The 27998-nt window shown below is 39.2% G+C and overlaps 1 protein-coding gene across 5 annotated transcripts in view; it reads left to right on the top strand.

The window, feature by feature from the left end:
* The window catches only part of CHCHD3 (coiled-coil-helix-coiled-coil-helix domain containing 3), a 271107-nt gene that overhangs the window by 205028 nt on the left and 38081 nt on the right, over positions 1-27998 (top strand). For all 5 annotated transcript variants that reach the window (XM_044920171.1, XM_021692981.2, XM_044920172.1 and 2 more), the window contains one exon: positions 13899-13969. In XM_044920171.1, the coding sequence (XP_044776106.1) occupies positions 13899-13969 (71 nt within the window). The remainder of the gene's footprint in view (positions 1-13898; positions 13970-27998) is intronic.

Genomic DNA, 27998 nt, shown 5'->3' with positions numbered 1-27998 from the left:
GGGCTCTTGGAGGCTGCAATGGTTTATGGAACCAAAGGCAATTATATTCTTTGTTTAGTGTAATGGGTCCGTTTCTATTTCTCTCTCCACTAGCCTTTAAAGAGGTCTTCACCCTCCCATCGGTAGGGCCCACATTAGCTTACTGTTGAAAAATAAGCTCTTTTTTATGAATTGTAGGTTGGCCTGTCAGAGGGCTAGAAGGGAAGGTGAAATGGGTAAGCCAGTTCATCAAGGGGAGCATATGTTGTCCATTTTTCAGATTATTGATATAAAATTGGGAATGAATAAAGAACACAGCAGAGTTAATGGTGAAGAAGCTCATGTTTGCCTGCTTCTCTACCCTAAGGATTATTGTTTCCAGCTTTCTTCTTAGCCCATGGTTTTCAAGAGAACACTGAGCGTGTGTGCACGCCAGTGCGTGTGCTGAGCCCCAGTACAAGAGAGTTTGATTTCTAGAGTTCCTTTCCACAGGAGCCGATGAGAGAGCAGTTAGGGTAGAATGGAATGCGTGCCTGGGATGTGTTGCAGTCCAACGGCGACGCCTTCTCTAGGGAGCTGTCCAGCGGATGTGCTGTTCAGTGTGTCTGTAGCATCACCTCAGGGAGCCCTTCACAAGACTTAGGGCCTGGCAAATTGACAGTGTCCTGTTACACAGTTGGCAAGAGAACCAGAGGTCCCTGCGCTGGAAACACGCAGTGATTTAAAAGTTTCTGTGTGGGGCTTGCAAGACATCGTGGTAAATTCTCGTGATAACCCTTCTGATAACTGAAATTGCTTCATCTCACCCTTGTCGAAGAAACAGTGAAACGCACAGCCCTGTCAGAAGTAGAAAGGTGTCAGGTTTGTAATTCAGAAGTCTAAAAGGTGAATGTGGAAGGGGGGTATGGTTTTCCCTCAGAAGAGCTACAAACAGTAGGAAGATTTTAAGACCTTTTACCGACATTATTGTAGAAAAGGATAATAGAAAAATGCATAACCTTCTATGTAGGGTAAATGGGGAGTCTCATAAGCATGGTTAAAGGCAGGAAGGGATCAGGGAGTCACTTTCCCAAAAATATCTAGATTAGTTACTTTTCTGGCATGATACAAATTTAGGTGTAATGCCTGTTGGAAATTGTGGCATGGTTAATTTTCTTATAAAATGATAGAATCCCATGGTAAAAATTTAAATTGTTACAGAAGGCTATTAAATAAGAAGGAAAAGTATCTCCTCCTCATGTCCCCTTTCCAGGGGTGACAAATATTTCTTGCAGACTATTTCAAGGTTTGTGTGTATGCATGTATGTAGACTCACCAGTTTAGAAAATTTACTATTCAAATTATTTCACAACTTTTTCCTACTACATGGACCCCTTTCCATCCATATCAGTACCAGTAGATTTCCCTTATTTCTAAAGAGGTTAGAAGAAAGTTTTACAGGTGCAGAGAATTCTGCTCTGAACCTTGAATCATCTGACAGAAACAGCGAGAGAAATTAAAAGGAAATAAAAACACAACTAACTTAAGAACTGCATATGAGAGGTAGTTAGCTCCTTTAGGAAAAAAATAGGGCTTTAGAGACTCATTAGAAAAACTACTTCCTAGAAGAAAAAATCTATATAGTGATCCTGTGGCCCTGTAATTCCCTGTTAATTATACATATATTGGTGTGATTTTTGAATTTATGTCTGTCTCCTGTATGTCATGAGCTCTCTAGAAGCAGGGCCAGCCCCCTGTTTTGTCTGCATTATATTCCAAATTCCTGGCCTTGTGTCTGACACAAATCTCCAGTATTTGTAGAATGAAGAGATGAACAGATGAAGGAAACGTAGAATGCCAAAGTGAATGTTTGCTGCAGCTGTTTATTTAAATTGCCCAGATGAAGAAACTTGAGGCATGAGATAATATAACTCATATATACGAGGGGCGCCTGGGTGGCTCAGTTGGTTAAGCGACTGCCTTCGGCTCAGGTCATGATCCTGGAGTCTCGGGATCGAGTCCCACATCGGGCTCCCTGCTCGGCGGGGAGTCTGCTTCTCTCTCTGACCCTCCCCCCCCTCATGCTCTCTCTCTCTCATTCTCTCTCTCAAATAAATAAATAAAATCTTAAAAATATATATATATAACTCATATATACGTAATATAACTCATGTAGTGGCATGGCTGTCAACGAATCTACGATTTCTATTCTAATTAGAAAACTGAATCAGGAAAGAAAAACCTGAGACTCTAATTAGTGAAGTTTCTCAAGTGCCTGGGATAAAACTAGAAATGCCAGAAGCAGCCCTGAATAGCTCTTTGCTTTACATGAGAAACAGTATAGATGGAAGGAGAATGTAGGTACAAAAGCGATTCATTAACTTTGCCAAGGTGCCTGGGAGACCATGGTGTTTTCATGAAATGTGGCTTCTTCGAGTCAGTAAGATTTGATGCTACCGTTAAACATGGCGTTAAAATTTTTCAATTCTTCCTGTCCTTTGTCAGAAAAGGAGAGAGGCAGAAGGAAACAGATTTCTGACAAGTGGAAGCAAAGCATTTCTGCAAAGGACAGAGGTGCTCCTGTTGTGTCTTTGCGCTTGACTTTATGAAAGTCATTTGTGAGGTGCACGAAGAGCAAACCTATCAGGGCTTAAGGAAGGTCTATTCCGGGTTATTGTGACTCTGTGTATCATGAAGGTGGAATGGCTTCAGTTAGAAGTTTATTTTCTTCTTATTTAATAAAAGTCTAGAAGTGCGCAGTCGAGGGCTGACATGTTGTCCTTAGAGCCCCAGGCACCTACTGCTTCGCTCCAGCTTCCTGGCCCAGGGTTTTCCCTCTCCAAAGTCAGTTTGTATTCCAGGATGGCTGCTGGAGCTCTGGCCATCCCATGTACCTCACAGACTGGCAAAAGGAGAAAAGGCAAAAGGGCTGAAAAGATTCTTTGCCAGCTGAGGTCGGCTCTCTTTAAGCAGCCTATCTGGAATTCCCATACAATTCTGCTTACAGCCCGGCCTAACTAGAAGCAACCTGTAAATTGTAGTTTCGTTGACCATATATCTAGTTTATCTAAGTAGGAGGGAGAAATGGTGGGATAATTTACGGATAGGCTTTCCTGCAGGGAATCCTCATTTGCCTTTATCATCATAGAACTTAATAGTCAGAACTTCTGATTTGTTTGAAACTGCTAAATGAGTAATTTATTATAATCACTAGTGATAGGAATTTGAAAAAAAAAATAGGGTGGAGAATAATTAAGATACACTTATATAGGTACCCAGAAGGTTATAAGCAGAAACGTAGGGCTACTCAGGATAGCTCTTCAGGAGTTTATTGCTTGCACAAATCAGCATTAAACCCATCCACGTGATGCTCATTCTTCAGGTTGTGGAGGCACGCAGGTAATTTAATGGAGCCTAGGCTCTGATGGGATTAGCTAGGGGGCTAAGGGTTGTTGGCGGGAGTGGTATTCTGATGGAGAATGAGGAGAAGCCAGGCTCTATGCCAAGTGCTGAACCTACAATATCCCGTTGATACAATCACCCCAAAGATAAGGTCCTCGTTCTTAGATGTTAAAAAGTGAGATCCAGTTTAAATAACCAAATCCATTCCTCGGTGTACCTCTTAGAAACAGAATACTGAATCTGATATACCATGCATTTGAACCAGTGTTGGCAATTTGCAAGCTATTTAAATAGGCAGTGTATTTATTTAAAAGGCATTCTCTAGAGCAGAAGGTTAGGGGGAGGGAAAGGGATAAAAGGAGAGAGTAGATAGACAGTGGACTCAAGGCCATGGGTTTAAGAAGTGCCAATAATGAAAGAGTCTTTAAGATGCCAAGTTCTTTATTCAAGGGTCACTTTTTTCACTGATTATGATCAAATTCCTTCCATTGCTCTTCTTCCCATCTGTAACAGACGTCAGCATATACAGGAACACACAGAAGGCAGAATTCAAATGACCCATTAGGTTTTCTGATAGAAGGTTTGTCAGGATAAATACTAAAACCACTAGATAAACTAAATTTAGACCATTAGTGGTTTTTTTACTTCTAAAAATTCTGTAGTTCTTAAAATTGTTGTGCTAAAAATTAGGTATATTGCAGTCAGTCTCTTGATTCTGTGTGAGTCTATAAAAAAGACAAGATGGGTTGAGGAAGCATGAACTCTTTTTTGGCCACCTGAAACCGTTCAGTAGATGACTGTTTCAGGGCTTCTGTGCCTGGAATTGTAACCATGCTGCATTTGCAGCATTAAATCACATCCCCAAATGCTTAGCTTCATCTTGGGGGAAACATACTTACCTGCATCTAGCTGATTACATATTATAACATAGTTCCTGGACAACTGTTATAACAAGAAGTGGAAGTCTGTTTTGAATCCAGCTTCTTAACCTAGGAATGCTCATATTGACATTGTCGGTCAATAGGAAGGCTTTCACTGATGCTTGTACACACTAGACCTTTGTTTAAGAAAGCTATCCAGGTAGAGTAACACTTGTATTTGGGTGGGTTGTAGGAGGGATAGAGACCTACAATGGTGAGCAGTAATTATAGATCATCTTTGAAAGAATAGAGCCACACCTTCAGCCAGTCTGCTCACATCTAAGGTCAGACTTGGTCCTTCTCCCATTCACTGTTGCTAAATGTCTGCAGAGTTGCAATCATCTTTGAATGGACAGTGAGTAGGGCTGTAACTCTCCTCTGAGAAATAGTGTAAGGTTACCAGAATTTAAATTATACCTCAGTGTGATGGTTATATAGTTGTGCCCAAATCATCATATGAAGCATTTTGTAAAAGGACTGACAAGAGCTAGTTAACAAATTTTTCTTGTGACGTTTTTGATTTGTTCGTTTCTTGTATACCGCAGGTATGATCATATTATAATAGAACAGAAATAAGATTCGGAACCTGAGAAAATACTGCCAGAATACTGTGTGTGCATGTTTTCTTTTGATCTAATTTAGAACTTGCAAACAGACACTTTTCAAATGTAGCAGTAATGTGTGTCTGTGCATGTGCATTTTAAAATACACTTTTAAAGGGAGACTTTCTGAAAATGGAAAATGGCAGTATCACACATTGAAAAACATGGGCCGTGGCCAATGCCCCAAAAATTGGGAATGATGCCTACTCTTGTGGATTCCCATTTCCTTTCTATACTGTCTAAAATCTTGGTTTTTGGGTATTAGAATACCAGATGGGTAAATCCCACCCCCCAAACCCCAAATTTGGATTTTAAGAGTGGCTGAAAAGAAGTATTGGAATACTTGTATCCAAAGTCAACCACACTGTTTTGTGCATGATTCTGTGCTGTCACTTCAGCTATCTGTGGCACGTATGATAAATTGGCTCAATAAACACCAATTCCAAGCTCCTGCTTTCTCTTACTGTAGAAGTGAGAAAACAAAACACTTGCATCCAGGGTTGTGCATGGTCTGTAACTCTGGCCACTGAGATGGGAGCGCAGATCTCTGGAGAGAGCTCCTCTTCCCTTCTCTACCTCCTTCCTCTTCCTTCCTGAGAACTTGGGCACGAGAACTGGAGGTGCAGTAGCTAGCCCGAGACTCTGGGGACACAAGCCGATGCTAAGGGTGGCTGCGAAGGAATAGGAAAAAAAGGGCCTAGGCATTGGGCAGTATCCTTGGCACCTACATCAGCTGTGGGTTTCCAGCATCCAGACTCCTTCTTACCTGAGGAAAATAAGCCCCTTACCTGCGTGTCGCTTGAACTGTTACCAGTGTACTGTCATTGTACTTGAACATGATCCTAGGTGATATCCACATCCCTTTTTTGGTGGCATAGCAGACTGCAATGTTGGTCAGTTTGTGAAAGAGACATGTAATAAATGTAGTATTCCATTTTGCCCATGTTACATTATTTCATTTACCTTAGACTTATCTCTCTCCCAGCCTGTTGTAAGTAAAAGTCAACTTTGGAATGAAGTTTAGAACGAATGGTGTCACTCTAACATTATTTCAGTAAGTTTCGTGTATCACACACTGTGCCGAGTGCTCTAAGTATAATGGTGAGTGGGATGAGATACTTGCCTCGAGGGATCATATGGACTCGTTGGAGAGACCACATGTAAACACATGGTCAGTACCATGCGTTAAGTGCTTTGATAAAAGTCCATGGTGCTTATGAGAAGACAGATGAAGGGCATAAATCAGTTAGCTTTTACTGTATAACCAACTACCCCAAACTCTGGCTTAAAACAACCCCCATTTATTTACCTAATGATTCTACAGGTCACCCATGTGGGCACTACTTCTGGATTTGGCTGGCCTCACTTATCCTGAGTTGGCTGAGGTTTGGCTGGGCCTAGGATGGCCTCAGCTGGAGTGACTTATAGTCTCTCCTACTTTAGCCTGGGCTTATTTATGTGTCACTAGGCAGGGTTCCAAGAGAGAGGCTTCTGTTTGTTAAGTGGCCCGTCGTTGCTCCTGTCACATCCTGTTGGCCGGAGCAAGTCAGAAGCATAGCCCAGATTGAAGGGGTGGAGAAATAGACTCCACCCTTTCATGATAGAGAAACTTGCAAGGTCGCCTCACCCAGGGGCATGTATTACAGAAAAGAGGAAAAAATGGTGGCCAGTTTTGAGGTCTGCCACAGGGCTCTGAGGGAACAGAGGAGAGGTACAGCAATAGATTTCTTTAAGGAATTCATCTCAACTTTTTTCTTTTTCTTCTTCTTCTTTTTTGTTTTTAATTGAGAGAGTGAGAGAGAACACAGGCGGGGGTGGGTGGGTGGAGGGAGAGGGACAAGCAGACTCTCTGCTGAGCAGGGCGCAGGACCCAGGGATCATGACCTGAGCAGAAGGCAGATGTTTAACCAACTGAGCCACCCAGGTGCCCCCATCTCAACTTTTTAAAATTCAAGATAATAGCCCGCTCTTTTTTTATTAGCACTTCAGGAAAGGGATACCGTCAGTTCTGGAATCATTTTCCAATATTGCCAACTTCTACTCTTTTGAACACTAGTTTTAAAAGTAATTCGTAAGAAAATGTTGCTCTGAGAAGAGAAGAGTTGCATGCAAAGAAGTACAAGATTGAAATAGTGGTTGTCCACTTGTCTTTAATCCAGCATTTCTCATGGAACATTTGAGGAATTCTGTTCTCTCAAGATGCTCCAGAATGAAAAGATTCCATGGGAAATCAGTTTGGGATTCATCATGAAAGGTATTTCTCATCTTGGAGATTTACGATGCATAGTAAGAATTAAGGCCCTGGGAGGTCCTGGCATTAAAAAGTACTTTTACTATTTAATTTGGTTCATTGGATTTCATTGGTGAGAAGGTCAAAAATTATTGGTTTGATTTTTTTTTTTTTTAATATGGGCTGGTTAGTGTCACCATCTCTCTCTCTCTCTCTTTCTCTCTCTCTCTCTCTATATATATGTATAGTTTTTTCATAGTCATTAACATTGTTAGTACTGCCCAGCCACAGTCTTCACATTTCCGATTTATCTTAAGGAACAGAAAAATAGAACAGATGAGCTGTGTAAGCAAAGTTCAGTGATGATTGGTTTAAAGGAAGAAAAGACTTTTGTTTTTTAAAGATTAAATTTTTATTAAAATGGCTTTTGAAAAAAATTACCCAACACTCTATACTTTTTTTTACTCTTCAAATAATTTATAAAGATAATAGGTAACATTCCTGTAATGCTTACCATATATAGCCCTAGGTACTTTTCTAAGAACTTTACATGAATGATCATAGTTAATCTCCCAGAGATTTTTATTAGGCCACTTCTGTGACCCTCCCCATCTTACAGATGTGAGAGAACTGTTGGGGTAAAGTAACATGTGCTGTTTTACCAGGATGGAGCTGTCATTGGTAGTGTGGCTCTGCTGTGAATTGCTCACCGAAGTACAGAGGGCTGTGGACAACATGTTCATGTTTTAAATATATTAAAGAATTGTGTACAGTGGAGCATTCAGTCTCGCCAACTCAGTCTGTTGCCTGTGCCCTTTTTAGTAATCGGTACCTAGTGCCTTAGATTGGAAAATGTTTTAATATAGAAAATGGAAAGGCCTGTCGTTTCCAGTGGTGTCTTGTCCTCTAATCTAGGTGACAGACGCATCTCCCATATCTAGTATTATGTTGTCATTTTGGAGTTCCTCCTAGGAACTCTTGTTTCACTAAATCATTGACCAAAAAAGAAAGATAAGCCTTTATCAGATTTTTGATAGCACTAAAACATCAAAAAGATAGTAGTATTCTACTTTGAATTTATAAGGTCTACATTCTCAAAGGAAATCTTGGTGGAAAACGTTGTTTTAATGGTCATGTCAAACAAAAATTTGTTTTAAAGTAAGAAAATAATAGACTTTTAATATTTGATTTAAATAACATTTACCTACCACAAATTCATGTAACCACTGAACAAATCATGTCAAATATTTTACCTGCTGTTGATGGAGCAGGAAACTGCAAAGTGAATATGAATGAAAGGTATTTTTAAATTTTAGGTTGTAGGTGCACCTGGGTGGCTCAGTCAGTTAAGCGACTGGGACTCTTGATTTTGGCTCAGGTCATGATCTCCAGACCCAGTGGGGAGTCTGCTTGAGATTCTCTCTCTCCCTCTCCCTCTACCCCTGCCCCTGTTCCTTTCTCTCTCTCTTTCTCTCTCAAATAAAAAGATCTTTTAAAAAATTGCTTTAGGGTGTAAAAGGCCTTATCATCATAGAATCAATATGGCCATGCACAAAGCAATGATCCTTTCATTGAAAGACCACCATGTCAAATCATGGGCAGCTTTCTCTGCCTGTTCTTTTTGGTTCTCTTTTTAGGGTCATCTCACCAGGTTGTGTCACCCATTCCCCATACGGCATGAGGACTTAGAAAGTATTTTAATGAGGGCGCCTGGGTGGCTCAGTTGGTTGAGCGACTGCCTTCGGCTCAGGTCATGATCCTGGAGTCCCGGGATCGAGTCCCACATCGGGCTCCCTGCTCGGCGGGGGGTCTGCTTCTCCTTCTGACCCTCTTCCCTCTCGTGCTCTCTGTCTCTCATTCTCTCTCTCTCAAAAAATAAATAAAATCTTTTAAAAAAAAGAAAGTATTTTAATGAAGTTTGGAGGGGAGATATAGATACATGTAGATAGGTAGGTATATACAGACAGGTATATATGGTCATTTATGTATGGCCATTTTTAAAAATTAATTAATTTGACAGAGAGATTGAGAGCACGCACGAGCAGGGTGAGCGGCAGGCAGAGGGAGAGGGAGAAGCAGGCTCCCCACTGAGCAGGGAGCCCAACTCGGGGCTTGATCCCAGGACCCTGGGCTGAAGGCAGTCGTTTAACCAACTTAGCCACTCAGATGCCCCATATGGATGGCCATTTTATATACATAAATATATATATTCTCTACCTTCTCTGGCAATTGGAATGTGGATGTTATTGAAGAACAGACCATCTAGGTCTCAAGATTTGGCTATTAAAAAAGGATCAGATGAAAATACAATTAATGTAAGTGCACTACGACATGCTGTGGAGTTGACCAAATAACAACACCCATAGTTATGATAATGACATTAAAGTGACAGTAATTTATAATTAATAAACAAGAAAAGGGGCATGTACGAACCAAATGCCATCCCAAGACAACAGAGATAACACAAGCAGCCTCTCTGAAAACTAGGGTACTTCTACCACCTGTGGGTACCTATTCAGAGCAGAAACATTGCAGCATTGGTAGGCAGCTGTGAAGGCAGAGTCTGGGGAGTAGTTTGGGGTCCAGCTTAAAGAAGGTCCCATTGCTTCTATGGTATTTGTCTAGTAGTGCATAATGACGTCAATCTAATTATGAGAAAACGTCAGATAAGCCCAAATTACCAGTCATTCTGCAAAAGATCCAACTGGTGTTCCTCAGGAGTGTCAAGGTGTCATAAAAGACAAGGGGAGGCTGAGGAATTGTCACAGAGAAGAGGAGACTGAGGAGCTATAACAGCTGAATGCAATATGACATTCTGGATTGGTCCTGAAATAGAAAAAGAACATTTGTAGAAGAACCAGAGAAATCCAAATAAAGTCTGCAATTTAGTTACTACTTGTTACTAGTAATGTAATGTAGCATTGTTAACTTACTCACTTTGATGATTGTCCTGTGATTATCTTGAGATGTTGACATGAAAGGAACGATGGTGAAGATAGACCGGAAGTTTCCACTATTTTTTTTAAGATTTTATTCATTCATTTGAGAGAGAGCATGAGCAGGGAGAGGGCCTGAGGGAGAGAGAGAGAATCTCAAGCCTACTCTGTGCTCAGCATGGAGCCCAACATGGGGCTCGATCTCCCAACCCTGATACCACAACCTGAACTGAAATCAAGAGTTGGACACTTAACCAACTCAGCCATCCAGGCACCCTAGAAACTTTCCACTATTTTTGCCCCTTTTCTGTAAATCCAAAATTCTTTCACAATAGAAATTGAAAAAGTACTTTTATTTGGTAATGTGTGGACATTCTGCAATAGCTGAGCATTACAAAATCTTGACTTAGCCGACCTCTTCAGCACATATCCCCCTGCACATACTTCTGTTTTCTGGCTATATTAAATCATTTGTTGTTGTTAATTAGCTCCTTTGGGGAGATAGAGGAGAGTAATACAGTTTTTGTATATATTACAAAATATTATAACCAGTGTAATAAATAGCTGTATACACCTCATTTTAGAACACTTCATTTTTTAAAAAATATTTTTATTTATTTATTTGAGAGAGAGAATGAGAGAGAGAGCACATGAGAGGGGGGAGGGTCAGAGGGAGAAGCAGACTCCCTGCCGAGCAGGGAGCCTGATGTGGGACTCGATCCCGGGACTCCAGGATCATGACCTGAGCCGAAGGCAGTTGCTTAACCAACTGAGCCACCCAGGCGTCCCAGAACACTTCATTTTAAGAAATATAGCAAGGCAGTGAAGACCTACTGTGTTTCCTTTCTTTGTGTTATTCTGCCCCTTCATCTCCTGCTGCCACCACCAAACTGCTACCACTTGGAGATAATCAGTGGAATTTGCTATTTAAGAATCCTATTTTGTTATTTTGCATTTTTCCAGACTTGACATAAATTACACTCTGTGATATCTAGAACTTGCTGGGTTTTTTGCTCCACATGTATGTCTAATTCATTCTTTTTCATCACTACGTAGATTTCCACTGTATGAATACCCAGTATTTATTCAATCTTCTGCTGGCAAGCATATTGAGAATTTTTTTAATTTATGGTTGTTGATTTTTAAAAGTATTTTCTGAGGCCAAAATTGAGACCAAAATTACTGTTTCTGAACTCCAGTAACACTATCCACAACTTTTAACTCAGTATTTGTGACCTTTCCATATGAGTATTTTTCTTTTCTCTTACATCAGATGGAAAGCTTCTTGACGATCTGTTTCCCCAAGGTGAACATTATTGGGATAATAAGTATCTAATTTTGTTGAATAAGTAAGTAAATACTTACGTGAATTAAACACTGTCTACATACAGATCTTGGGCATATTTGTGTTTATTCCCTTAGTTGTTACATGTTGTTGCCTCCTGGAGCTTTTTCTCTGTTAGAAAGATTTATACAATGTGGGAATCTGGCCACTGAGGTGGAAATATAGGGCATAAATAAAGCCTAAAACTTTAACTTGAGAAGTTAAAAGCTAAGATTGCGGACAACACAGGTACGTGGTTTTTTTGTGTGTATATGTGTTTAACATCCTAGGGAAACTTCGACAAAGTTAGTAATAATTTTACCTGCATTTGGTAACTTATTGTATGACAGAACTCTTTTGTGCATCATTCTTGTTAGAAAGCTTACTATTGGGGCACCTGGGTGGCTCAGTCGTTAAGCGTCTGCCTTTGGCTCAGGTCATGATCCCAGAGTCCTGGGATCAAGCCCCGCTCAGCCAGGAGCCTGCTTCTCCCTCTCCCGCTCCCCCTGCTTGTGTTCCCTCTCTAGCTGTCTCTCTGTCAAGTAGATAAATAAAATCTTTAAAAAAAAAAAAAAAAAGTTTACTATTTGCCTTTGATCATTTTGAATTTGTACCCAGAATTAGTTTTGCTGAAATTAGTTTTTTCCTCCAAGACTGTTTTATTCTCAATATGCTTGCCAGCAGGAGAATAGATAAATACTGGGTATTCGTACATTGTTGCTCTTACTCTGCAAAAGCACTTAACAGGTTTCACAGCTCTGGTGCCCATCTTGGTGGATTTCTGTAGCCGCTTTGGCAGAGATAGGCAGGGCTAGTATCATCCATATTTTACAGGTTAGGAACAGTGGAAAGGAAGCTGAGGGAGTTTGAAGGACTTGCTCAGGGTCACAGAACAGAACCAGAAAGCAGATCTTTCAACCTAGTCCTGGCTCTGTCTGGACATTAGTTTCAATGCTTAAAATAATTGAAAATATTAATCAAGATGTTATTGCTTCACGAGAATTTTAACAGGTAATTCAGTAACATAGTGCCCACTTGACAGTTTATCATAGTAGTATGGGGAGTTTCTCATCAGTGTTACTGGTAGATTAGTAACTGCCTTTTTACTGCCTCTTTGTTGGAAGGGTTCACAAAAAAGCTTAAACCAAACATTGCAAAAGAGCATGTTGTGACTGGTGTGTATTTTAATGGAAAGAAAAATCTTACAAGTAAAACTGAAAGGAAGGTGTGACACAATCTCAAGTTAAAATATCTGAGAAGACAAATGGCCTTTTGGTAGCTTGAGACCTACAGATGAATTAAAAAAAACCTCTCGGCATATAGACTGAGGAAGTTGGTCACTCAAATTGTAATTTTAAAAAATGCAGAAGCAGTATACTTAGAATATTGTCTTCATGTCAAAAATGCACCTTCGTGCTTGAAAATGATAAAAAATTACAATCGATCCTTACAACTGTTCTGTTCATCTTTATTGATCAGGTGCAAGAAAGATAAATCGCAGCCCAAATAAGATTATAGTAAATGTTAGCATCGTAGGGGACTCTAGGTTGATAGAGAGCCATTCATCATCTCAAATGGTGACCTGTCCACTGCTCCAGCCACCCTGAGTCTGCTGTCTAATCACATACCTATTGATTTTATCTACATCCAACAAACCTGGATGTGACTGTCATTGGGCAACCCAGATTGTTAAATGCAAAGGGGTCACTGATGTGAAGAGGATTTCATTTTCATTTTCTCCTCAACCAACAATGATTTATTAAAAAATAAACTACCCCAAGTCATGCTTGTGAAACCTGAGTGATTAGGGATTGAAGGTGCACAATAGACCACTGTATTGTGTAGTGTTCTTTTGTACTGGGACACATTTTGCAGGATATTTCATTGAGTCTAAAGGTTCCTGGGGTCATTTAGGCTACCCCCTGCAGTAAGACAGGTTTCAAAGTAGCCAGCCAGAATAGACAGTTTTAAATTTTTCTGCCTCAGGAAAGGCATTACCTTCCTATTACAACTTGATTTATGTTCATTTATGTAATAGTGGAAACATTTTTTTTTTTTTGGTGCAAAATTACCTAAATCCGTCCTCTGTTCTTACTGATTAATTTGTTATAAATGTTGATGCTCTTGCGGTCATATGGAGGTGATAGAACACATTCTACTCCATAAAGAATCCATCTCAAGGACAAAAATACCGTGTTAAAAAAAAATGAACCTTGAATATCCTAGGTAGAACATTGGAATAGTAGGCAAAATATGTTAAGAATGTTCTCATGGGATCAAATAATGATGCATTTTAACCATGAAAGTTTATTTTAATTATAACTTGTATGCCAGCAGACATACTGTTATTTAAATGGACACCTTTACATGCATTTTTAGAAGTTGCTATGCCACTTTTGGAAGAAATCTTTGTCCTTTTGCTTGAATGGCTGAACAAAGATTTTATGTATTTTTTGTCAGTGTAAGCCCTGCACACATTTTGTCCTCTTGGACAGTGAAAACTCTACTATCAATTTTTGTCCACAGAGCTCAGAATTCTACAAAGTCACCACTGAACAATATCAGAAAGCTGCTGAAGAGGTGGAAGCAAAGTTCAAGTAAGTTTTTAACACTATTATAATTATTTACTGTTCTTGACAAGATGCAAGTACAACTTTATTGCTTTTTGCACAGAAGATAGTTTGTTGTGTAGCCCTCTGGAATTCTTGGAAGTGTGTTTGGGCAGTTGAGGCATATCCACGTTATCTGCCATTAGTGGAATTCAAACACAAGGGAAGAACCTTTGATGAAAGCTTGTTTGCAACTCAATTTTATGAAGTTAAGGGAAAATTGAAAGCAGTGGTAATAGAATTTTCATTTGGAATCATACTACATAAGATAGGATGCCCTTGATTATGAAGGTGATATGAAATTGCTGTTAATAACAGAAACATAGAGACCATTCACTTTTATGTAATAAAATGACGGGCATGTCCAAATTTGAGTATCCACTCTTCTCCTGTTTAAGCTGTTTTCATTTCTTCACGTGTACCTTGAAAGCATTTAAATCACAGACTTTACCTTGCCCTTGATTATGAAGGTGATGTTGAATCGCTGCCTCTGTTAATCCTTGGAATGTTTAAATGAATGTTCTGTAGTTGATGGATCAACGTGTCCATGACCCATAGCCCTGTACTTTCCCTTTGCTGCCAGTTCTCAGGCTAAGTAAGAAGACGTCATTCAGAATTTTCCTGAGAGTATAAATAGCTCTATTGTGTAACCCCTGTTATAGCACATGTGCAAATTAGTGAAGCAAAAAAAGGTGCTGTGACAGGTTTTGTTGAAAGATTGCACTGGGCTCTGACCTCCTTCTTGGTGCATGTTTATAAGCATTTGATAAAATGATTAAACCTAAGGTGTAATGTTACTACTTTTTGCTGTGGTACAATTTGTGTGGTAATGGATATTAGTGTTCTTTTAATGTTGATGTTTTAAAAAGATGATTTTTTTTTTTAAATTTAAAGATGGTTTGAGGTATTTTAAACAGACCTCCAGTCTTTGTTAGTGAATTCTCTTTTTAGGGGCGGCAGGGAAAGACCTCACTCTTAAAGATTGACATGCTATCTTAAGTATTTAGATATAAAATTGGATATGGACTTGATTTTTTTTTAAAGATTTTTATTTATTTATTTATTTATTTATTTGAGAGAAAGAGAGAGAAACAGCATGAGAGGGGAGAGGGTCTGAGGGAGAAGCAGGCTCCCCGCTGAGCTGGGAGCCCGATGTGGGACTCGATCCCAGGACTCCGGGATCATGACCTGAGCCGAAGGCAGTCGCTTAACCAACTGAGCCACCCAGGCGCCCCTGGACTTGATTTTAAAAGGTGCTCTACATACATAATTTTTAAGTTATATGTTTATCTTTCTCCCTAATGATAAAGTAACATTCGTTAACTTTTTTGTCTTTGTACCATGAGAATTTTTGACTAGGTACCCTGGGTATTTCTTCATGGTAAGAGGACAGCTATTCAAATAACTAAATTTTAAGGTAAATCAAAGGAGGTCAGTTCTGACTAGAATGATCTGTGAAGTTCTCCTAAAGAAGATACTAATTTAGTTGCAGCTAGGAGAGGAGTACTGAGTAGATGGAAAGGAAAAGTATTCAGAAGGAAAATCATGCTCTCTAGTTGGTGGGTGAGAAATTAGTTCAGACCAGTGGTTTGACTCAGAGGGATTCTAGTGCAAGACAAAGTTGGAAAGGTCAGTAGGGGTCATCATTAACTATTGGGCTAAAAAGTTGGTCTTCAACATAAAAATCTTAAAAAAAAAAAAAAAACTTATATTAAAAAAAAAAAAAAGTTGGTCTTCATTTAGCAAGAAGTTTTTGGAAGGTCTTTGACCAGGTAAATGCCCTGATTTCTGTGCTGCTTGAGTAATAGTAGTCTCTAACAGTGGATGTGAGGCGTTTGATTTGGAGGCATGAGGAACAGTTAGCCTGTAAGCGACAGAGAAAAGAAAGAGATGGGTGCAAACAAGTCATTGGAAGATTAGGTAGGAATTAGCGAATGGTGTGTTCGTTGGCTAGGGCTGCCTAACAAAGTCCTGCAGACCGAGTGGTCTAACAGAGATTGATTTTCTCGCAGTTCTGGAGGCTGGCCGACTGCAGTCAGGGCGCCAGCAGGGTTGGCTTCCCCTGAGGCCACTCTGCTTGGCTTGCAGGAGGCCGTCTTCTCCCTGTGTCTTCACAATGTCTGCCTCTCTGCATCTGCGTCTTAATCTCCTTTTCTTAGGAATCCCATTGGATTAGGGCTCACCCTGATGACTTCATTTTAATTTAATTATCTCTTTGAGAGCCCTTTGTCCAAATACACTTTCTGATACCGGTCATTAGGTCTTCAACATATGAATTTGGGAGAGGGGGAGCCCAATTCAGCCCATAACACCTGGATAGAAGGGCCGGGGAGAAACAGAAATAGAGGGTTAGCAGATTGGAAAATTGGTGGAAGCTGGATTTTTACAGTTAAGTCTGGTTTGAAATGAAAAGAATCACTCTTCTGAAAGCCCGTGCACCTGCCATGTCATTCAACCTGGGCTAGCCTGCTGACAAATGAGAGGGTACATGGAACTCAAAACTAAAGGTCCTGCTGACTTACTTTCTCCAAGACAACATGGCTCTGTAGGTTAGACTTCGTTTTAATCAGAGCCTCAGCAGCTTCATTCTCTCTTACCTTTAGAAGATATTATTCTTTATTAATTCTGCTCTCACCTGGTGTAGTAGAGAATTTGGCCTTTCCCAAAGAGAGGTCTAATCTTTATACTCATCTTCTGGGAGAGGTAACCTCTCACCCCTTGGAATTTCCTGAGTGATGAAAGTGTCTCATTAGTCATGTTGGGCCCTTTGGGCCATGTGGTATCAGCCCAGCCTCCAGGGAAGTGGTACTGGAGACTGAATTCAGCCACATGGGCAGCTTGTCAAACAAACCCATATACCAATGAAACCCTGGACACTGGAATTTGGGTAGGCTTCCTCGGTTGATAATACTCTGTGCATATTATCACAGGTTGCTGCCAGGAGAGTAGAACATCTTGAGGACAGTGGAAACTTTGCATCTGGAACTCTCCCAGACTCAGTCCTATACATCTCTTCATTTGTCTGGTTCTCCGTATCATTTCCCATAATAAGCCATAACTGTGAGTTTAATGGCTTTCTGTGAGTTCTGTGAGTCCTTTTGGTGAATTATTAAAGGTTAGAGTGGTTTTGGGAACCCCTTAACCTGGCAGATGATGTCAGGGTGAGGACAGTCTTGGGGACTCTGCCCTCAGAATTTGCAGTTTGACTAAGTGTAGTACAAACAAAACTCCAGGTTTTTACATACTATGAGGGAGTTTTAAGAGCTAGCTTTTCAAGAGAGTGGCTTTCATTATATTATTATTTTTTTCAGTACTATCTGCTAGACTGAACTTCCTAGAATATTGTATTTTTGATTTGTAGTGAGGTTCTTAGCTTCACACCTAGGGGAGTAATAGTGCCTTGGCTCTAAGAGATACTTACCATCTTTGAAGGCCCTGAAATTACTCAGTGGAACTTTGTTTCTCCTTACAGATTTGGCCATCCCAGGTAATCATGGCAGCTTTAATCTTTTGCAAGGCAGTATACTATATCCTTTTCATTTCATGACAGAGCTGATCTCAGCAGTCCCCCTTAGACAACAGGCTCAGAAGGACTTTGAGGAGGATTTAATTAATTTTATCTGATGGAAGATTTCATTTGGATGCGTCTTGGTTAGAGGAGATGGAAGCTTTTTATTTTTTTATTTTTTTTTTAAGATTTTATTTATTTATTTGACAGAGCGAGAGAGCACAAGCAGGGAGAACAGTAGAGGGAGAGGGAGAAACAGGCTCCCCGCCAAGCAGGGAGCCCGATGTGGGGCTCGATCCTAGGACCCTGAGATCATGACCTGAGCCAAAGGCAGACGCCCGAAGATGGAAGCTTTTTAAATTGCAGTTTCAAGGGCGATATTATACACCCTATGGGGGTCACACAAAATGATTGTAAAGAGAAAGAAAGCTAAGAGCACTTGAAGCCACACATGATAAACACCAGTCACATCGATGCATCTTGCCAGGATAGCTAATGGAATTATTTTAGGGATGCTTAAATATTAACTCACACTTTAGTCCTTCAGTTTATAGTTTTGGCAGGAAACCATTAAAACACTTTAGATTTAATGGCATTTTTCCCCCTATTTAATCAACACATCATTCATTCAGAGAGCTCCTCTGTGACATGCCCTCTGAGTTCTGAATATACAGCTATGAGGAAACAGGTAGGATCTTACCAGTATGGAACTCGGGAGTTGATCAGAGAGCAGGAGGAAGACAGAATTTTAAAATAAAGAGCTTTTGAAAAATCCCAAGGTAGTTCTATTATCATGGGATAATTGTGTCCCTAATAAGTTATTAAAAATTTATTTACGTTTTTTTCAGTAGGAATTAAACAGTTTGGAAATTAAGAATGTATGCTGCTTATTTTCCTGCAAGAACTTTTACCCCACAATAGCTTTAACGTTTTAGCTGTAAAACCCAAATCCCTTAGCAGATCCAGCAATTTTTTACATCTAGCTTTTATTCAAAAGATAACCTTAACTTTTCCCAGTCCAACTAGAAACAATCACTGTTAGCAGTTCCAATTGCTTTCATCACTCTGGTGTTATCTGTTAAATAGAGCAATTTATGGTGCTGGTTCTTAGTTTCAGGATGCTGGTACCATGTCATGTAGAGAAGTATTCCCTGTGTTAACCCTTATTCTTCACCTGATAGGTAATTAATTAAACAAAATACTATATTAAATGTTGCATTGATGGTACTTAGCACAGGTCTAGCACAAGATAAATGCTCTGAATATTTGATTTTATTGTTATATATATTGTGACGATATTATTTTATTATGATGTCCAACTCAAGGTATATGACTGTGCACCATAGGAGAAATTTCTGTATTTGTTTCCAGACAAAATCTACCTGATGTTAAACCCCTCTCTGAAAACAAACAAAAAAACAATAGAAAGAGTTCTTATCCTCTGGGAGCTCTCAGCCCAACCAAAGACAAGGGATGAAGCTGTGGGGACGGGGAGGGTGCGGTGAGGGATGTGGCAGAGAACAGGGAGAGGGCTGCAGGGGCTCTATCTCTTGATCACTGTCAGAATCAGACCTCCTTGGGTGGATTAGATCCTGTGTACCATATCTGCAAAAAGGAAGCATTATTACCAGTGTATTTTGTACATATGAGGTTTTTTTAAATAAAAAAAACAAATGTTAAGCACATATCAAAGAAATATAGAATATTCTGAAGGCAATGGAAACCTTGTGAAGACAATACAATATCAAATAAATGAAAAGCATTTTAAAGACAATTGATATTTCTTTCCCATGCTGTCGTAGATAACAAAGTGGACTGTTCCCACCTTCCCTAAAGGAGAAAGTATGAATGTGGGAAGTGACATAGGTCTGTTGAAAATGTTTTTGGACTCCTTTCGTTAAAGGTGTAACATTTCAGCTTGGCTTCAGTTTTGTTGGAAGATGAAGCACTTGTAAAGGAGTATGATTCTGTGAGATTGTACATGAATACTAGTAATACTCCTTTGTGTGCTCTACTTTAGAAGGGTTTTCACTTTTATCCTTGAACGAAGTTGTTGAAACCTGACTTACAAATTTAGGCTCATGGAAGAAGCCTGGGTTATCCTTACAAGGTATTAAAAGATTAGTTACCCTGTGGAAGAAGTTTAGGTGATTTTAGAGTATCTGAGGAATGCTATGCAAAACTCTTAGAGATAAAATGGATTCTGTAAGTATTACCTTATATTCAAAGTTTTCTTCAATGTAAAATGCTTTAACTTTATTTATTTTTTTTTAAAGGTTTTATTTATTTATTTGAGAGAGAGAGAATGAGAGAGAGCACATGAGAGGGGGGAGGGTCAGAGGGAGAAGCAGACTCCCCGCCGAGCAGGGAGCCCGATGCGGGACTCGATCCCGGGACTCCAGGATCATGACCTGAGCCGAAGGCAGTCGCTTAACCAACTGAGCCACCCAGGCGCCCTAAAATGCTTTAACTTTAAAATGTTTTTGGTTTTATTAGGTTTTTCACTTTGACTGATGTAGGGGTGGAAAAGTTTTCCCTTCGTCTAGGATCTTTGGCTGGTCAAATAATTAAATTGATTTAAAACCAATTAACAGGAGAAAACAACTCCAAGTGTAGTAATGTGTATACATGAGAGAGACCTGGAGTAAGTGAGTAACTCTCCAAAATGACCAGAACCATCACCTTAAATAGCACTTTCAGCAAAAGACAAAAGATTTCGGAGATACAGAATCAGTTATGGGAGCACAGTAAACAAGGGTAAGGTTGTTATGCAGACCTAAGTCATCCTCTTCTCCACTGATGAGAGTTTCTAGAGGTTGAGTCATCCTCTCTTCCTGATACCGCAAGAGAGACACCCCTGCAAATGGAGGATTTCTTTAGACATGTCAGTGTCTCCTGCAAAAGGGTCACTTCTCTTTGGTTTGCAGAGCTTCTCACGTGTTGGCAGTTTCTTAAAAATCATCAACCAAAAATAATCCTTATGCCAGAGAGACATGTCTTGGGGTGGCAAATTCTGCTCCTCTGCACCAGCAGTCCTGTTTTGTTTCTTTTGGGTGGATGATTTTAATAGCTATACTGGAAATGAATTAGTGAAGCTGAGGATTACATGCCGGTGGTATCAGCAGGTGTTTCTCGTGTTCTCTGTAATTACACATGGGCTCATGGACAGTTTTAAGCAACAGTGTTTAAAGATCCTGCTTAATTGGCTGTAAAATAATTAAATAAGGTTTTGACTGGCAAATTTATAATTCTGTTAGATGAGTAAGCCAGTGTGCCTGAATGTCAGTGTGACTTCAATTTGGAAATATTAGATTAATAGAACTAATTGTACTGCAGGTACAAAGTTTACCCTGATTAATAGTCTTAAAACTTTTCTAGAAGTGTAGCCAAGTAAATTTATGTTACTTACCTCTTACTTTTAATTAAAACTTATTTCAAAAGTTTGAGTTGTTCAGTTTTGCTGTGCTTCTCTTTCTCTTTGGTTTCTCCAAAGTGGAGTTCCAGCAATTTTTCGGTGACTCCAGCTGCCTTATTGAATAGCTGGCCTTATCAAAAGGCTTAAAATTATATACTGTTGTACATGTATTTGTATCTGCAGCTGACAGGTACCCTGCACATCGTCTCTAACACTTATTGATGTCTGTTTATAACCTACTTTAGTGCTGCGTGAATGGCTCTGATAGACCAAATGTACATGATAAATGTTTTATCTCTGATTCTCATGGATCAATTTCTAAATGATCAAATGGTTTATCTCAGTAAGACACTAATTCACATTGATCAAATTCTAAATGACCAAGTTGACTTGGCTTCTGCTGAACACAAATTGTATTAAAACAACATTACTTGAACATGCTGTCTTTTCTAATGCAGGAGTTATGTTACCAGCAGTTACATTATAACTAGAGTTATTGTATTATAAAGATGTCTCCTTCATAATGAAAAGTTTACACAAGAAGAAAAGAATGTGATTATTGCAGGAAGAACAGGGCTTTGAGCAAGGATTTGGGCTTTTACTAACTAATTAAATTCTGCATTTGTATTGGGTCCTCCTTCCCCTTTTTTTAATTTGAAAGGCTGTGAGCAGGGAGCATCGCAGCTGCACTGGTGACATTTTATTCCCTAGGGTCCTCAGAGCCAAGTAACATCTTGATTATTCAGTAAGAGATTTAGTAACTGAAGAGGCAAAATTCTAGATAAAGTCAATATACCTGTACCCTTTGTGTATAAACTTGGTTTCAATAGGTTTTAAGGTTGTTTATTGTTTTTTAAAAACATCAGCTCCCCTGTGTCAACTGGCAGGGTGTCTCAAACCCTCTGGAGTTTGTCAGTGTTGCTGGCAGAGGATTTCCATTCTGAAATTGAGAAACAATGTTTATGAGCTGAAGAATATACTTTGTATATGAAGCTAATGGCAAATACACATTTGGCTGAAACATAGTCTTGGTTGTTTAGAAGAACTAATTCCTCAGGTAGGTTATTTATTACATCTTTGGCTTGTCTCTTCCATCTGTAAAATGTAAATTATAACTGCCACTCTCTTTAGGGCATCCAAGCTGAGAAGGTTTAAAAGTTAAAAAAGAAAGAAAAAAAGAAAGTTGTCATTGAGCCTCATCTAAAAATGGTTATAAACGGTGGTTTTACTCAGTTCTAAAGGTGCTGGCTGCCATTTAAGTATGTTCTGGATGGTGTTCCTCAGGGGATATGTACAGGACAGTCTGCCACCTGTCAAGTTATGAGTCTGTCTCCCTTTTCATCCCTCACATCCCACCCACCTCCAACCACAAATTAGTTCCAAGTAAAGTGAGATCTGTTTTGGAATACACCAGTATTTGACAACATTTCATATGATAGGCATTTAAAATTGGTTAGATTCGTAAAGAAACCTTTGGTGATTAATGCTTTTTTAAATTCCTTTAAGATTGGAGCCCTTCTAATCAGATCTAAGTTACTTAGTTTCTTTTTGTTCCTTGGTTTGGATCTCTATATTGAATCTATACACTATCTTCTGAGGGAACAGAAGTAAATGGCAAGAAACATTAACACCACGTGCGAGTAAGCTTTTTGTCTGCACTTTTTCTCTGCTTCCTAAACTGTCCCTCACAGCCTTCCACTCAATCCAGAAGTGTCTGCAGAAAGGGGCGGGGCAGGGTGGCAAAGTTGATTGGAATACAGGGCAGGTGCGCAAGTGTAAACCACAGATAGTATGGTCTGTTTCACAAAAAGGACACAAACTGCAGCCATCACATGAACATCTGCACTTGTTCACAAGGTCAAGAGACGGTTGCTGCAGCCACTTCCTCCTCACATCAATGTCAACATAAGTATGTAAAGGAACTGCGAGCGGTGACAGAAGCTGCCAAAGGTCCAGTCCGATTAGCTCCATCCTATGCGGGACCCAGAACTCTTGTCTCTGTCCAAGCTGTGGCAGTCAGGATTGGTTTGCTTTGCTCTGGGCATCTTCTTTACTTTAACCTATTTATGTGTTACATGTAAATGATCCTAACCAGTCTTGTTGTAGCCCTTAGGTTTGTGGCCATAAGATCCTAAATTCATGATTTGTTCCACGTGAGATAACAAATTGTTCTGTTTTCCCCTACAAGAACATTAGCATTGAACTTTCTTTCTTAATCAATACAATCCATTAAGAATCTAGCATACCCTACATGGTTATATGAAACATTAATTACACACTGTTAGATAAATGGAGGTTCTGCCAGAATGATAGCTTGTTTCTTTCCTTGTATCATAGTATTTAAAATGAGAACATTTGGACTTCTAGAGTACATGGTATTTTGGAATTTGTCTACTGATCCTTGCTTATTTGAGTCATTAACTAACGGTATAGCTCATAGTTCCCAAAAGCTATTTCTAACTGGAAGTAGGAAATCTTTTCCTCTTGCTCATTCTGACTCGAGTTCCTTTACATTTTAAAGATCCAGTAGAAAATAATTTTTGATTTTCCTTTGATGTTTTCAGAGATAAGAAAAAGTTATTTTGCTTTTTGAGTGCCACTCAGCTGCAGGTAGAGAGAAGCTTGTAAGGAGGGTCATTAGAGTTAATTATTGTCTGACAAACCTACCATATTTTAAAATGTCCAGGAAGAGTTCTAGGTTGTAGATTTTTAATTCTTAAAGTCTTGAGCATGGTTAAAAATTGCATCGTAGTCATTATCTGCACATAAAAATGATAGCTGTCAGGATGGTCTGTGGAAGTTGTATAGGCTTGGCCATATTGTAAGATCCAATTATGTTTTATCACTCTACAGTTTGGTAAGCCTATTCCAAATACTATCAGGCCTTCCTGCCTCCAACCAGATAATTATAGATGTCTGTGGTTGCCCTTTCACCATGCATGGGATAAAACCATGGTAGTAAGATTGAAAGCAGAACTTCTAGGATAATTGCACTTAAACATACATTTCCATAGCACATTTGAAATTATGATTTATCATGAGATGTCTCATGGTTTCAGTCTATTAAGGATTCCCATTGCTGGCTCTTTTGAATTTTCTTAAGACATAAGCAAACAAAATACGGAAGTTGGTAACTTGGTCCTTACTATAATTTAAAACTTCTGTTCATCTAAAGACACCATTAAGAAAATTTATAAAATAGGTGAAAGATTTGAACAGACACTTCAAAGGAAGATATAAGGATGGCCATTAGCACATGAAAAGTGCTAATAACATCATTAGTTACTAGGAAAATGTGAATTTAAAATGTTGGAATGCTGAAAACCGGAAGGACTGACAGTCCTAATTGTTTGACAGGATGTGGAGAAGCCAGAATTTTCATCCTTTGCTGGTGGAGTTCTAAAATGGCAGCCACTTTGGAAAAAGTTTGGCAGTTTCTTATAAATTTAAACAAATTTAAACATACATTTGCTCTATGACTCAGCAATTCTAGTCCTAGGTATTTATTCCAAAGGAAATAAAATATACATTCACAAAAAGATTTGTACGCATATGTTCACATCAGGTTTATTCATAGTAGACAAAACTAGAAACAACCCAAATGGTCCAGAGAATGGATAAACCAATTGTGGTATATTCATACAGTGGAATAGAATACTCTTCAGGAGTTTAAAAAAAAAAAGAAAAAGAAAAAAAACAAACTATTGATACATGTAATAACATGGATGAATCTGAGAAACATGTTAAGCAAAAAGAAGCCAAACACAAAATAATACTGTGTGCTTCCATTTGTTTGATTCTATATATGAAGTGCAAAAATAGGAAAAATTCATCTGTACTGATAGAAATCAGAACAGTTGATGGGGAGGGAAGGCAATTTGATTGGAAAGGGACACAGACTTTCTGAGGCACTGGGAGTATTTGTTTTCTAGATCATAGTTATACAGACATAAACAATTTTTACAATATGAACAATTAAGATAGGTGCTTTTTAAAAAAATGCTAATTATACTTTAAGCACCCTAAATTCATTGTTAATTAATTTTACCTAGGGAAAAAAAAATGCCCAAAATATTAGGAGTGCCCAACTTCTAACTATAATTTGTCAGAGGTAAAATAAGTTTCTTCAATTTAATCAGTCTTAAGAAACTTACAATTATTAATTTTATCCATAATCGTATTTTTTCATCATTCAATATATTTCAATGCTATAGAAATATAGAAGTAAACCTTGCTATATTTTATTTATTTATTTTCTTAAGAATCAGTCTGTTTTCCTCCTTACTAAGTTACATTTGCCTCTCATATACTCTCTTCCTCATTAGCCGAGAGTCTTGTAGATGGACCTGGTTACGTTTTGAAAGTTATTTTTGATAAAGGGGTTTTGAAGGCAGTATTTATAAATGAAACATTTATACAGTAACACTGGTACTTTTTAATATAATAATCCTAGGCAGCAGTTTGTTCCTACTATGTATTACGTCCTGGCAAAATGCTTCAGAACTTGTAAAAGCTTGCATCTTGGCCCTTCCCTACATGTTGAAACGAAAGCACACATGTTCCCATGTTCAAGTGTCGCCAAGCATCCCCAACTTGCTCACATGGCTGCCTTAAGCTGTTTTATGTGCTTTCTCATTCAGTGGCCAACAGTTAAATTGCCGTGTTCCTTTTGTGAGTGTGTACGTCTAAATGCTGGTAATCAGCTGCGTCCCTTGCAAATTGATAGATGCGCTCATTAAGGGGAGCTCTTGCTCTTGGCGCCACTCAAAAGTCACCTCAGCTACTGTTTCTGGATGAAGCTGGCAAGAAATACTGTGCAGTGATACATCTGGCTTTGTACTCCTTTGCAAGGACTCACACCTCCTTTTTCAGTAGGTTAAACATGCTTCTTTGTAGGGATCTTAAGTACAAAGCAGTCAGCTATTTGCCAATTACAGTATTAACACAAGAAAGACTAAGGGCTGCTGTTGTGTGGTGGGATTTTTTTTTTTTTTAATGTGCTGCCATTTGTTCTTCGTCTTGTTCTCCTGTGCTGCTGAGATTACACACATGCCTATTTGTGAGCCACACCCACCTATTGGAGACTCTGAAGTCCACCAGCCTGCCGCTGGTAGAGATCTCAACAAAGCTGCCGTCTGAGAGGCACATTCTGCATGGTTTATGATTGGGATTTTGAAGGTAGCATACACCTGTTTCTGCTTTCAGGATGGAAAATGAATTGCCAATTACTGTAGACATGTTCAGACATGACACTTCATATGGCAGAAGCTCGCTCAGCCTGCTTTATGCTGGGCCCCCAACTATGAACCATCAGTTCTGAAAAAGGGGTGTGTTGGTGAGCAGCAGAAGAGAGAAGGGCCTCCATCCTTGATCCATTAACTGTTTTTTGTGCTTGTGCAGCTGTGGGAAGGAGGTCAGTGCCTCTCACCTTTGTTTCCCCAGCAGAGCTCTTGAACAAGATGAAGCGATCAAAGCCCAGTGCGAGCACATCCTCAGTCTCATTACTTTGCAAGCTGCACGCCCAGATGCTTCTGTTTTCCACATCAGGCTTCACTGATACACATTCATAACACCTCCATCACAGCTCATTGGGCACTGCTCGTAATTAACCGGTTCTTTTCTTTTCATGATCGTGTTTTCTCTAATACAAAAGACGCTACTATAAAGAAGAAAATAACATTGCTGGATGTACACTGCTTCTTTCAGATATCCTGGGTAGTTGACAGGCAGCAAGAATCAAATGTGTTGTCACTCCATAAATAATGCGTGGTTTTGGTTTGGTTAGGTGAGCGTTGGTTTGGGCGTATTTTTGAAGTCTTTGAGTTTGAGATACTGGATTTTGCCAGCAGAAATTTCACTGATGCCCCTGTCCTGGAGTTCCTTTCAGTGCGGGGATTCGGACACACTGTCCTCATTTGTTTGGATTCTCCCCCCAGCTCAGAACACAGTGACATCTATTTATTTTGAAAGATTATTAGTAAGATAATTTTTGCTTTAGGGAATTTAAATCATCATTAAAATCAACAAAACTACCCATTGAGGTCTTTGATGCTCCATGCTCTGTGGGCACTGGAAATACAGAAATAGAAGTTTGAGTTCCTGCCCTCAGGTCTTATGCTTGTTGAGATCATTAGCTCTGCTATCGAGGTGCCAAAACCTCATACAGAAACTATAACTGCAACATTTGTTCAAAAAAAATTGTTGAGTATCTCCTATCGCATACATTCCAGGTGGTTTTTATAAATGGGAAATAGATGAAATGGGCATGATCCCTGACTTCAGAACACTTGGGGGAGACAGATTAATACAAAAGTGACTAAAGTGTGGTAAATGCTAATATAATGGTATCAACAAAATGCTGTAAGAATAAGGGAAGCTGGATTACAGGCAGAGGTGACTGGCGTAGGCTGGGTCTTTTCACTTTGAGATTTTCATAAGGTAAGAAGAGGGAAAGTAGCTTTCCATCAAGAGGGAATCTGATGCTGGAAATGGTTGGGATGAATGTAGAGGGAGATGTGATGGAATAGGAGGCCATAAAAGAAGATTAGAGTCAGACTTTACATGCCATGTAGTGAAAGGAAGAGTTATTAACTCTGGGGGGTGAAGGTGTGAGGATTCAGCAAAAAAGTTCTACCTACTTGAAAATATTTTTCTGCCCCCCATCTCTGGTGTCCATGATTCTCACCATGGAATTATGCCTTTTGAGTTGGTCGTTGTTTTTAAACATTTTCTATCAAATATACAAGTGTAATGTTCGGTGCATATGTATGTGTTTATTATAATCACAGCTTATTATACCCTTCTAGTTACTATTATTTTAACATTATTAATATCTATTCAAAAATAAGCATATGTTAACTCATATTAATTATCTCTTAGCGAAGTTCATGGCTTTGAGAGATTGGGATATAGGAAAGAGCAGTTGTGATTGAAAAGGTAGGGAAGAGAGAATTCAAGAACGGTTTGGTTCATGGGATGCTGTTTGGGGAAATCCTAGAGCATTTTAGCAGAGAAAGAACATTTCAGATAAAGGAACACCAAAAGCCAGTAGGCTGGTTCCTCATTTTATCACTGTCCCTGCAGACCATGTTGTG

The sequence above is a fragment of the Neomonachus schauinslandi genome, chromosome 12, assembly GCF_002201575.2.
Source record: "Neomonachus schauinslandi chromosome 12, ASM220157v2, whole genome shotgun sequence".
Classification (NCBI taxonomy): Eukaryota; Metazoa; Chordata; class Mammalia; order Carnivora; family Phocidae; genus Neomonachus; species Neomonachus schauinslandi.
Note: the sequence above shows the minus strand (reverse complement) of the source record. Positions and strands in the feature narration are given on the sequence as shown.